This window comes from Bos mutus, chromosome 5 (genome assembly GCF_027580195.1).
Source record: "Bos mutus isolate GX-2022 chromosome 5, NWIPB_WYAK_1.1, whole genome shotgun sequence".
NCBI lineage: Eukaryota > Metazoa > Chordata > Mammalia > Artiodactyla > Bovidae > Bos > Bos mutus.
The window spans coordinates 32,794,647-32,808,542 of record NC_091621.1 but is presented as its reverse complement, the minus strand read 5'-3'; the positions used below and the strand labels follow the sequence as shown (position 1 = coordinate 32,808,542).

The 13,896-nt window shown below is 38.7% G+C and overlaps 1 protein-coding gene across 1 annotated transcript in view; it reads right to left on the bottom strand.

The window, feature by feature from the left end:
* Positions 1-7,948, bottom strand: part of PDZRN4 (PDZ domain containing ring finger 4) — a 432,779-nt gene extending 424,831 nt beyond the window's left edge. The window contains exons 1-3 of the mRNA XM_070370621.1: positions 7,210-7,948; positions 4,648-4,734; positions 2,716-2,823 (exon numbers count right to left, since the gene is read on the bottom strand). Of these exons, the coding sequence (XP_070226722.1) occupies positions 2,716-2,823; positions 4,648-4,734; positions 7,210-7,860 (846 nt within the window). The 5' untranslated portion in view covers positions 7,861-7,948. The remainder of the gene's footprint in view (positions 1-2,715; positions 2,824-4,647; positions 4,735-7,209) is intronic.
* Between the last annotated feature and the right edge of the window lie 5,948 nt (positions 7,949-13,896).

Below are 13,896 nucleotides of genomic sequence, written 5' to 3'. Positions count from 1 at the left end.
TATATGCAGAGGACATCGTGAGAAATGCTAGACTGGATGAAGCACAAGCTGGAATCAAGATAGCTGGGAGAAATATCAATCACCTCAGATATGCAGATGACACCACACTAATGACAGAAAGTGAAGAAGAACTAAAGAGCCTCTTGATGAAAGTGAAAGAGGAGAGTGAAAAAGTTGGCTTAAAACTCAACATTCAGAAAACGAAGATCATGGCATCCGGTTCCATCACTTCATGGGAAATAGATGGGAAAACAGTGGAAACAGTGTCAGACTTTATTTTTCTGGGCTCCAAAATCACTGCAGATGGTAACTGCAGCCATGAAATTAAAAAACACTTGCTTCTTGGGAAAAAAGTTATGACCAACCTAGACAGCATATTAAAGAGACATTACTAGTGGAGATATTACTTTGCCAACAAACGTCCATCTAGTCAAAGCTATGGTTTTTCCAGTAGTCATGTATGGATGTGAGATCCAACCAGTCCATCCTAAAGGAGATCAGTCCTGAATATTCATTGGAAGGACTGACGCTGAAACTGAAAGTCCAATACTTGGCCACCTGATGCAAAGAACTAACTCATTGGAAAAGACCCTGATGCTGGGAAAGATTGAAGGAGGGAGGAGTAGGGAACGACAGAGGATGAGATGGTTGGATGGCATCACCGACTCAATGGACATGAGTCTGAGTAATTTCTGGGAGTTGGTGATGGACAGGGAGGCCTGGCATGAATTCCATGGGGTCACAAAGAGTTGCACACAACTGAGCAACTGAACTGAACCGAGATAAATTTCAAGCTCTTGTCATTAGCAGCTAATACATGCACATCAAGCTGAAATAATAGTAATACTGCAGCTGGTTAGAAATTATAATTTAGATCTACTGATTATCAATATAATTGATCAATCGACCCCATGATTGATCTTTTTGCTTTTTATCTTGTATTATTTAAGTAAGGTTATTTTGAAATATATTTAGTAAGAATATTAGGTATAGAGATGCACTGATTAATCAACCATAGTTTTAATAAATATACATCTTTACATTAACAAAACTAATACATTTTTAACAAACTTGCTATATTACAATATAAAAGACAAATTCTTCTTCCTCCTTTTCCATACAACATCAATGAAGTATACATTACATTGCTGCCTAGTTGGAATAAATCATTTTCAAATCCCAAGTATGTGTTTCTGTTATGAGTACATGTGAATATGCGTGCTAATGGAATATACATATCCAGTTCCATCAGCACTTCTAATAGTAGCATATGTAGGCATTTGTTTTTCATTAACTGGAAAAACCTAAATGCTTAGAGATAATGCAGAAAGTAATAAGAACAACTTTTTGTTTGTTATCTTTCCTTTATATCATACAGCACAAACATGAGTAGAAACAGACAAATTCTAACTTTAGATACTGTAGCATGTAAATGTTTCCACCAGGCAAATTGTCAAGGCAAACTGGATAACATCAGTGAAAGTAGCTCTATACTTTCTTGGCTACAAAACTAGAAAGAGAAAATCTTGATACAAGAGACCTCTTTAGATAAAAACCACAATTTTTTAGCCAAAGGCAACTCCTCTCTCTCCCCCAAAGTGCCTAATCAGCTAATTTCTAAATGGTATAAGTCAACCATAAACTATAGACTTTTCTCTACTCTTTACTCTCATTCTTGATGCAGTTATTTGAAATTCAACTTTTAAATGCACAAATGATGAATGAAAATCTAAAACATTATTCAAAGTTTAATAAAAAAACAGTCTCCATCCAGATAGTTTATACAGACACTCAGAAAGATAGCAATTACATTATTTAGAAAGCAGAGTTTTTCCAAAAGCACAGTGGAGTTAAATAAATGTTCCAAATTTTCATTTATGCCTTTACTAATATATTGGAAATAATTCCATTGATAAAAGTAACCTACTTTTCAGTTAAGCCAAATAATACTATCCAACAGGAAATGGCAACCCACTCCAGTATCTTTGCCTGGAGAATCCCATGGACAGAGGAGCCTGGAGGGCTGTAGTCCAGGGGGTCACAAAGAGTGGGACACGACTGAAGCAACTTAGCAACCAATAAACATTTCAAAAGCACTGAATCAGTAAATGGCAGTGATGCCAAATTCCATAATCACAATTCAAATTTCACTAACTTGTAAGTGTTTACTTTATCAACCCTAAATACAAATAATACAGACATAACGTACAAAAGAAAAAATAGTTTACAACAAGTTTTTGCAATAAGAAAAAAAAGCTGCTTCTTTTTTTTTCATGTAGAACATGAACAAGATAACCATATTAAACTAAGAAATGGTAGAAAGGCATTGTATAAATAATTCCAAACTCTACACATAACTTACCAATTACAAGTTTAAATATAGTAATATTTACTCATCAAAAATGTTCTTCAGCAGAGATTTATCATCCTTTCTGAGATGTCATAAAAACTAATCCTTTGATAATCACACACTCATCTTTAAAATTCATGGGGATAGGCAATTTTTTCAAATGGAAACATTCATTAACACATTTTGAAATTTTGGGTGATTCATTCTTCTAGCCCAATATCCAATAATTAATATAGGTCACTTAAATACTATTGTGAGATATACACTTTAATAAGTACCACACCTAGGAAAAGTAGTAAGTTTGGAAATTTAAAATGTCCAAATATTCTTTCACAAATCCTATTTGTATTTTATTATTGTCTTACCTCAATGATTTTGTCATGAATTTCCAGGCCATCTGCTCTATCAGCAGGTCCATTTTTCAAAATTTTTGAAACATAAATTCCTTCCATTGGTGTTTCTTCTTGATTATTCTATTAAAAATAAAACCGTTAGCAGTGAGAAAGATGTGAACAGAATTTTAAGTTAGATAAAAAAACAATTTAGTAAATGCAACATTGTCAAACCTCCCTAACCATGCAACTCTCTTTCTAAACTGGAGATTTGATATTGAACTATAACTTACTTAACACCAACTAGTCATTAATCTAGATGGCAGCTTTAGTGAAGGAATCCCACATCTTTGACAAGATTATCTATTTACTTCCTGTTTTTGTGTACATATACATAAAAACTATGAGGAAAGCCATGTATAAGGTGATAACAGTAGGCTTCTAAATATTGTTTATAAAACATCTCACTTCTAAAGAGGTGTAGCCATTAAAAAGATTCTAAGTTGAAGGAAATGAAAAGCATATCCAGCCTCACTATGTAATTGGTTTGAGAGGTAGTCATAGTTCTAAAAATATACCCTCACAATGGGACACATTTGGAAATACAGCTCTGACTGTATCTATTCACAGGGGAAACCATTTACTCAAGTGTAAAATTCTGAAAGATCAACTCCGAATTTCAGTGGCTTTCTGGAATGGGTTCCATGTACAGTGAGTCTGATTATTAGTTAAACCTCAAACACATTGTCAGTATCATACATAGCATTTTAGTAAGTCACAGAACACCAATTACATTGCAAAACTCATTTAGGGAAAATGCCCAACGTCCTATAATAATAAATTATATAATTTTAAATGTCACATCACTTTATGGCAGGTTAAATAAGATTATTTCTCATTTATTAGCCTTCTTTAACATGAATTTTAAGAGGCTGTTGAAAATGTCCAGTTTCATCTAAATGTCAAACACCTAACAGGGGAAAAGAAAACAAAATGATATGCTAAAAAGACTTCTACCTTTTCATAATAAAAGGGAACGGTTCTAGAAACAGAAACGTAGCAGTCATTAGTTGCTAGGTTTTTAAAATGCTAAATAAAAGGGGGAAACATGTCATTGCCATCCTGGCCTGAACACAGCATATGGCTAACAATGTTCAGTTCCCATGGAAAACATCTGCAAGGCAGGGCGCAAAACTTTCATGACAGCTGATTTGGGAAATTGAAAGAATATGATTTTTTAAAAACTTCATCACCCCTCCTAGTGAGGATGAAAATTAAGCTGATACAGTATTTGAAGGATAAGAAAGAACTTTGCAGCTGCAGTATTTATTATGAGTTTATAAACTCATGAATTTTGAAAAAGATTGGCATCAGTGTAGAAAAAATTATTCATTCAGTTAAATAAAGGAATTGATTTGGGGAGTCAAAATATGTCAGATCAACTATCTTTCCTAAGCATGGTATTTTCTATGAAATTGTGAAAACAACTATCTCTTATTTCAATTCATTTTAACTCTTCATTCATTCAAGATATATTAGAAACTTACTGGTCTGTGTTAGCATATGAAAATTAATCAATTTGAAATAATAAATAAGAGTTACGAACAAGTGATACACCTAAGATTATCAAGCAGAAATTGCGTATACATTTTTGTGAAATAGATTTATTCAAGAAAGTTGCCAACAGGACTATACGAAGTAGATAAAATGTGAAATGTACTCTTTTTTTTTTAAGTAGCAAAGTTAACTGTTGTTTTGTCTTATTTTTCTCAAAAAACTCTCACCATGTTCTGGAATATTTACACTGGAATATTTGCAATTAAGAAATCTGATACTTGATGACAAGCACTATTTTAAAGATTAAATCACTTTTTTTTTTTTTTTACTCAAAATCCACAAATGAAAGCTAAGTCTTCTATTATTTTATAAACAAGAAACGAGTTATGCATTAACAAGATCAGTTACCTGATTTGGTCGACCTCCTATAATATTGAATCCCAAAGTGTCATTTTCTCTTTCCAATACAATAGTGAGTGGCTTATGTTCTCCTTCCTAGAAGAAAAGGGGTAAAATAACTAACTAGTTAAAAATATAAAAGAAAAAAGTAAATGCTACAAAATTATTTTTATTTTTTGTTTTTAATATAAATTTATTTATTTTAATTGGAGGCTAATTACTTTACAATATTGTATTGGTTTTGCCATACATCAACATGAATCAAAAATTTTTTAAAGTAAAAAAATTAAATTTGGAAAAGAGAAAACCTTAAAGTTTTAAAGATAAGCATGGCTGAATTCTTGAGATTAATTTCTTCCTAAATTTACAATAAAAGTATGCATTTTAAGGAAAAACCATGGATGTAAGAAAAATAACTATTTCCAAAAATGGCTAAATGGCTGTGTATTTTTACACATGCAGCTTTTATCCCAATGTAGCATATAATTCTGAGTCCACTGTAATTTAAAATAGATTTCTGATTCAACTATACAGGTATCTATGTTTTTCCTCTCCATTATAGATGAGTTTAGTAAATTGTTAAATAACCTAAGAATTATTTTGTATAAAAATTTCACTTTGGAAAGTCTTGAGGGATGTAAAGGATATTTATAAATTTATATGTATAATATATTATTTATAAATTTCTTTCAACAGTAATATTCAGATTGCTATTGAAATACAGGGTCTTGTAGGTTACAGTAATCCTGATTTTAAATGGTATTTTATTTGGTTTTGCAGAATTTTAAAAAGAGAGAGAGAGGATTTGTGTTAACTAAAGTAGTATGCATTGCTTTCCTGATGGCCAAATAATGGTTACACAAATAGGAATTCTATCTACAATATCTGCTTATTAATAAAGACCAATTTAAACATAAGATGAAATAGTATGAAACTATGAGCTTCATTCATGGTTATGGATATTATTAACTATCCGAGGAAATTACATGTTTGGTAATTACTCTGGAATGATGAATTTCCATAAACATCGTCACGGCTACTACCATCATCACCACTTTTTCTCAGGAGCTTTTCCCAGGCAGTGTGCACAGCAGCCCCTACTGGTAGAGGCAAAACATTTCTGAGCAGCACAGAGAAGCCTTTTGGTAAGTAGTCTGTAAGTAGATACAGATCTCGCTCTGTTCTTCCTCACTTCTCAGAACCACAGCCTGACTTGTTGCATGGACTTCTCTGTCATATAATCTAGCCTTGCTCCTTTCCTCCAACCCTTCCTTCCCCCAAACCTTGTACCCTTAACCAGTATTACAGACCATAATTCTGTGCTTCTCTCTGGTCTTCCCATTTTATAAATTTAACTAGATACAGATACAATAAAGAAAGAAACGTAATAGAATCCAATCTTTTAATAAGGGTGTACTTCTGATCAGACTAGATACAGCTCAGCTCCTCACCCTTCAATTATCCTTTTTTAGGTTCAAGGACAGAAGCTTCTAAACTTGGTGCCTGAGCTGGAGGCAGTGCAAAGCAGTCCCAGATGGGCATCCTCCTGGGTTGCTCCTCCCCAGGAGGCTGGGGAATGAAAACAGCTCCTTGAACGGAGTGTAAGTTCTGCTAAATCTCTGCTCACCATGGCAGCGACCAACAATGTCAAACACTGTGCAGAAGTCCTTCAGAAGAGAAGGAACAGCTTTATAAACAGGCCTCATCTCACCAGCCGCTGCAAGGAGGCTTGTTTATTCGATTGGAAAGTGGGCAGTCCAGGAACACAGTTCAAGGCCAGAAGCCTCGACAAAGAAATGAAACAGCTCAGGAGCTCATAGGGCTAGTCTGAGCGCAGATGGATGTGAGCTCCTGACTTGGTTCCCCAAGTCTCACACTCACACGCGCAACATTCCACTAATAATGAAATTCGGGAACACGTAAGGACTATTTAGGGAAGGTTAGGGTGATGAAAATAACCCGGTAGGTCTAAGAAATCTCATCTCTTCATTTCTTAACTCCAAGTGATTCTGGTTTCCCGCATCCCTGAGTCCCTGTGCTGAGTAGAAGGTGGCTGATACCGGCGGTTTGGTAGAAACTAAGTCATTCAGACCTAAAGGTGTGAGACTGACTGACACGCCCTGGGATGCTCGCCAGCGGCAATGGGGAGGCAGAGTCAGAGAGGTCCTCGTTTCCTGGCTTTCCTCCTCAAACTGGCTTCAGACAAAGGCCAAAGGTGCAAAAAAAAAAAAAAAAAAAAAAAAAAGGTGGAGAGGTTAGGGCAGGAGAGTGGAAGATGTGAAGCAAGGCTCTGGTGGGAAAATGAGTTTTATTAATTCCTCCTTCTCCACCGAAAAGTTGGAATTGAAGCTGTTACTTCGTCCAATCCCAGTAGAAGGGAAAGGGAGAATCCTCGTTGACTGCAATACTAAAACACAAGACAGGTAAGAGTAGTGGATGATCAGAGCGGTGGATGTTTCCTACTGCGTGAGGAAGGATGTCACCTTGCAAAAGAATCTTGAGTGCCAGAAAACACTGTTCCCCTTTCCACCCCGATGGATCATTCCCCGGTACCCCATCCCTCAGCCTTACCGCGTCGTGGCCGCCACCCAGGTCCCTGACGAAGTTGCGGACGTGAGCCATGTACTGGGTCAACTTCTCCTGGTACCTGCGGGCGATGAGCCGCACCTCGCCCTGCAGCTCCCAGAGCTGCGCTAGGAGCGCCTTCTCGCGCCGCCTCCAGACCCGAGGCCCGGGCCCCCTCCAGCTCCTGCCGCAGACGCCCGGCGACCCCCCGCGTGAGCCCCCGCCCCCGCCGCGGCGGATCCCGGGCGCAGAGCGGCAGCCCCCCCGCACGGACCGGTCCCCACTGCCCGGGCCGTCCGGCCGGGAAACGCTGCCCGGGTGGCGGCGGCTGGCAGGGCCGAAGTCGCAGCGTTCGACGTGCGCCGCCAGCTCGCTCAGCTGCACCGAGCGGCCGCAGCCGCGGGGGCGGTAGTCGCACTGGATGCGCAGCTTCTGGACGAGGCTGCGCAGAGGTAGCACCCGGTACAGCTCGCCGGGCGCCAGGGGCCGGCACTGCAGCGGGCACCGGCGCCGCCGCGCCGCCCAGGGCAGCAGACAGCGGGCGCAGAAGACATGCCCGCACGGCGTGCACAGGGGCTCCTCCAGCACCTGGCCGCACAATCTGCACTGGAAATCTGGGTCCACCGATTCGGCGAAGCGCTCCAGGGCAAAGCCCATGGTGGGGATGGGGGAGAAGGGGGCACGAATGCGGGGTCCACCTTCTCCGAGCCCCCTGTCTCCCCCGAGCTACCACAGGGACGGTGCTCTTAGCTGTGATGGTTCGTCGGAAGGGAGAGGAACGGGTGAGGGGGAGTGATCTCAGAGTTTGTTTGGCTTGAAGTTTTCTGGCTCCGACTAGGTCCCCTGATTCTGCCGTATTGACACGAATAGACGCCACCACCAGGGGATCCCCCTCTCCCCAGTTCCCCCAGCTCCTTCTCCTCTTCCCTCTCCCCGCTCCGCCAATCTACATAGTCCTTTGCTGTTCGCTGCTCTGCAGTTTATATTACTTCAAATGTTGTCAGAGGGGAGCTGAGGTCGGATTACAGCGATCCGCTGGAAAGCTGTGGACCCCTTTGTCCAAATAGTGAACTTCAGCAGTCCTTGGATAGAGCTGGCACGGCACAGTGCAGGCGTTGAGAAAGAAGTCAACTCCACCAGAATGGAAGGTCTCTCCTGAGGAGTAGGACCGTTGTCGGGTTTTCCGCTGTCTTCATCGCCAGGCATTCCAGTCGTTCTTCAGTAAATGTGTTTGAGGTCGATGAGCTTCTGTTCTTTCAAATCCACAACAAAATCATCCGTTAAGTGACTGCGGCCGAAGGAAATCACTCTGAATATCTACAGAGCCAGGCTTCTTAAATCACAATCCAGAAATCAGGTGAGTGTAAGAGAGGCGGGATGTTGACTGACAACAAAGGCCGGGAAAAGGCCAGGTGCTCACCTTAGGACATCTCCCGCTTAGCGAGAACTTGAATCGCCATTCAAGATCCTCTGCAGCAGGAGGACGCTAGGATTCTGTTACCAGGCAGTCTGACTCCAAGTTCAAGCACCACACCATCCGTCTTGTCTTCTACTTCCACAAGCATTTTACCACTGGGAACAGGAATGTGATCATTTGGGCACCTGAAAAGGAGGATTAAAGGAAAAGATTATGAAAGAAAGCAGTGAAATAACAGAAATAAAATTTATGACCAGTTCCCCCTACTTACCTTGAAAATACAGTTTAGATCCAAACTGCCCCCTTCCTCCAGTTTGACTCTTCAAAGTGTGTAGCAAGCAGGCCTTACAGGACACATGGAGTAAGGAAACCCTTTGGCCTTCCTGCCCTAGCTTCCTTCACCATCTTCTGAACCTTAGGAATGCAGAGCAATTCTGTCGCCAGGATAACACCACTTACTGCCATTTATCCTGAAGTTACTTCCACATAACTTAGGATGAACTTCCTAAAGTAGTCCCTGATTGACTCCTCACTGTTCCCAGAAAATTATGTACTTGAAATAGTGCCAAAATGTATCAGTTGAAACACATGAAAGAGGCTCCAGACTTTGTCCTTTAAATCCTTGACACCAACTAAAGAATTAGCAAAGGCTAATTGTAGAGGTTAATAATTTTCTGAGCCATTTGAAAGAGGAGACTTCATTAGAGTAGTTCAGTAGCAAGTGAGGATCCTGAGGTGGGTTGCCAAATATATGATATGTTTTTAAACTTGTTTCAAAACAAGATTATTTTATATGTACAGTCACAATATATGATATACAGTATACGATAAAGTAACATTTGGCACAGTGCTCTACATTCCTCTCCCTCTTGGCCAAGTAAATAAACAATGAATTCACTGAATAAATAAGAAATCATTTAACAGCATGAACATATTCTTGGGAATTGGGTGAATTGTGAAAAGCAGAATGTTATAAAATGTATTCAAATAATTCTGAGCAAGAGGCATCTATTCCATCTTTTAAGCTATTGAAAAAGCTGTGACTTATAGCTGTGACTTTATAGATAGGGCTTGGCAATTATTGTTTTACAATAGAAACAGTGGCAAAGGGAACTTTTTAAAAAAAGTGAATGTGAACAGATGGAATCTAAAAATATTCTAGAAATATACTAGAAAATGAGACTTGCAGTTACTTGAAAAGAAAGAAATAAAACAATGGTTACATAATGCACTTGGTCCATCCATGCAATTCATACAACAAAAGTTAGAAACGTGAACAGGTTATGGTATGAGTTTTTCCAGGTTATATAATGTTTTGATTGCTAAAGGGAAGATGGATGTCAAAGACCGTGTCCACAGAGAATAACAAGTTCAAAAATGAGAACATGTAAAGTGAAGCCAAGTAACAAAGTAGGCCAAAAGTGAACTTGGGAAAACCTTTTAATTTTGAGAACATGCAAGCTTGAGTATTTCCAAAAGAGTTCAGTACCAGGAGAAAAACAGTACAAGTTAAACCCTAAAGTAATGGACACACTTAACATGAACCCCATGGATTCTTCCCATCTGAAAATGTTGCAACATAATAAAGGTGTGACATCAGTTGAGCCAAATAGTCTGATTTCACTTCACAGACTGCAAAAAATTATTCCATATATAAGAAAAATAAGAAAAGCTTGGGCGAGCTAGAAACATGAAGCTGAATTAGATTGAGGTAATTAGCTGAGGTAAGCAAAGGAAGCATTTGGAATAAATTTAAAATAGAGTATGCACAATATTTCAGCAAAACTGATCCAGTAATATTTAAATGTCTTTTGGCAAATGAGACAAATTAGTGCCTTGCATCATTAGTTTGTGCATATCCTTATGTTTTCAGCATCATAATTTTCTTTTAAGAGTGGCTGGTTAGTGAAGTCTGCAGGCTGAATAGCAATATTGTAGGAAGAACTGAAAGATGAGCCATTGTCTTCCTTCTTGTCTAGGTATCCTGTTGGCTGTAGCCAAGACCATGCCTGTCTTTTTCCTCTTAAGCTTTCTTTCAGACTGAACTTGAGAATATGAATGGCCAACTGAGAGACAAGGGGAAGACAATACATACACCTGGTTTGTCACTAAGCCAGGGGCTCTGTTGTTGATTCAAAATGTCTTTAAATAGTTGATATTTGGTTGGGTATTTTCAGCTTAAGAAATAGTTTTTCCTTTAATTCACTGTCAGGAATTATATTCCTGAAAGCAGATTAAAAAATTAACTTGCTATATTCTTTGGGTCAATTTCTAGACCAGTAATGAAAAATAAAGTATGCCCATAGATGTTTTGAGTGAAAAGAGGCAGGGTTCCAACTCAGTTCTGAATCATCCTTACTTTCAGGGATGAATAGGGAATCAGAGAGTTACTTATTGTTCAAGTCAAATGTTAAAAGACCTAATACTGAAATACTATATTCCAAGACTCACAAATGATGAATGGAGATGTGAAAAATAAGGAAGAGATATTTCCCACTCCATGTGAAGATAATACTTTAAACCAACTCATTTATGATTTTTGTCATGTTGTCTCATGAATTTGATTAAGAATTGTGAAATCAGGAAACCTGAAGAAATTTTTTCAAAGAAAAAGTTAAATAAGTCATTTATTTCATATGTTTATATAGAATAATTTATTATTTTAACACAAGAGTAAATTTTTACATCTTCTATTATAAGAACTGGAAATCCCATTATTTCTATTTTCTTTTCTCTGACTCTCTAGTCATTTATCATTAATTAATTTCATGGTCTATAATCAAATACATTTTCCCAAATTTATGGATAGAGGAGCCTGGTGGACTATAGTCCATGGGGTGCAAGAGTCGGACATGACTTAGTGACTGAACAACAAAATAAAACTATATAATATTATTCTGATAGAAAAGACAAAAATACCCAGCTGCTCTATATTTATCAGTATTAACGAAACTAAAATTCATTTTTGTTCTTGATCGTTTTGCAGCATAATCTAGATCAAGATTGTATCTAGTAGCATAAATAAATATGTTCATAAAGCATAAGATAATATAAAGGTCAGTGTAGGGAAAGAGCAAATTAGCCAAGATGGCAGTGGTGAGGCTTTCATTCCTGCCCCATGTTTCTTAAATGCATGGTTATATAACAGCTGTGATTGCTTATAGCATTGCACATGCACATCACAATATACCTACTTGGCCACGGGCCACTTTTGTTCTATAAGCATATATAAGCTCCACCTCAAAAAGCCCTTGTGGCTGCATTATTGCTGTGTCCTCTGGGTCAACCACGAAAGGAGAGAATACAGAGTGTCTGCTGCTATGGCCGGCATACCCACCATTAGAGAATAAACACGTCTGCAGTTCCTATGACTCCTTGAGTTTTCTTCCAGCTTCCCCTCTCCCGTCTTGCCTAGCCTGGGTTCAGCAAACAGTGGGCACAGCGAGGAACAGCAAGACTGTCAACTTGAGACTAGTTAAAAATTCCAAACTTGATAAAGCGAGAGATGTTTTAAAGTTGAATTTTTGAAAGTCCATTTAAAACAAGGTAGGTATTTTTAGAAGATATGTGGGTTACATACTATGCCAGATGAGAGACACTCTGTGATATATTTTACTCATTGGTAAATAGAGAATTGATTACACTCAGAGAACATAGAGCTGTGTAAGTCTTTACAATCCCTTTCTTTAGGAGTTATTTGCTATTATCTTGCTTTTGGGCTACCTTTAGCAAAATAGCTAGAAGCAACATCGTGACAGTACAGATTGCCATTTTTAAGAGGAATAAAGTGATATGAACAAAGTTATTATGCATTCCAAATACAGTAAAAGATTTACGGTAGTTGTGCAATCTCTGTGGGAATAACTTGTCAGACAAAGTGAAATAGAGAATTTGAAGAAAAGCAATCAATCTAGACAGCATATTAAAAAGCACAGACATTACTTTGCCAACGAAGGTGCATCTGGTCAAAGCTTTGGTTTTTCCAGTAGTCATGTATGGATGTAAGAGTTGGACTATAAAGAAGTCTGAGCACCGAAGAATTGATGCGTTTGAACTGTGGTGTTGGAAGACTCTTGAGAGTCCCTTAAAATGCAAGGAGATCCAACCAGTCCATCCTAAAGGAAATCAGTCCTAAATATTCATTGGAAGGACTGATGCTGAGGCTGAAACTCCACTATTTTGGCCACCTGATGTGAAGAACTAACTCATTTGAAAAGACCCTGATGCTGGGAATGATTGAAGGCAGGAGGAGAAGGGGGTGACAGAGGATGAGAAGGCTGGATGGTATCACCAACTCAGTGGACATGAGTTTGAGTAAACTCCAGGATTTGGTGATGGACAGGGAAGCCTGGCATGCTGCAGTCCATGGGGTCACAAAGAATCAGACACTGACTCTGCAACTGAACTGAATCAATTAAACATTTTGGTAACTTTCAATTCCCTTATGGTCTGACTTTCTAAAGTCACTGAGACATTACTTAAAGTAACATTATTAACCTGTTTAAGAGAGGTCAATTGTGAGAGATTGCTCTTAAATAAGATAGTAATGTTACCTTTATATAATGTTCATGGGGTTCTCAAGGCAAGAATACTGAAGTGGTTTGCCATTCCTTTCTCCACTGGACCACGTTTTGTCAGCCATTAAACTAAAGACATTTGCTCCTTGAAAAGAAAAGCTATGAGGAACCTAGACAGCATATCAAAAAGCAGAGACATTACTTTGCCAGCAAAAGTCCATCTAGTCAAAACTATGGTTTTTCTAGGAGTCATGCATGGATGTAAGAGTTGGACCATAAAGGAAGCTGAGTTGCCAAAGAACTGATGCTTTTGAACTGTGGTGTTGGAGAAGACTCTTGACAGTCCCTTGCACAGCAAGGAGATCTAATCAGTCTATCCTAAAGGAAATCCATCCTGAATATTCTTTGGAAGGATTGATACTGAAGTTGAAGCTCCAATATTTTGGCTACCTGATACGAAGAACTGACTCATTTGAAAAGACACTAACGCTGGGAATGATTGAAGGCAGGAGGAGAAGGGGGTGAAAGAGGATGAGATGGTTGGATGGCATCACCGACTCAATGAATAGGAGTTTAAGCAAGCTCCAGGAGTTTGCTCAAGGACAGGGAGGCCTGACATGCTGCAGTGCATGGGGTCACAAAGAGTGAGACATGACTGAGAGACTGAACTGAACTGAATGTTACCTTAAGTGAGAGGTGCTTTGTATAGGAAAATATATTAAATCCTTTATTTGATTTACCTTGATTTTCTGTGCTGTA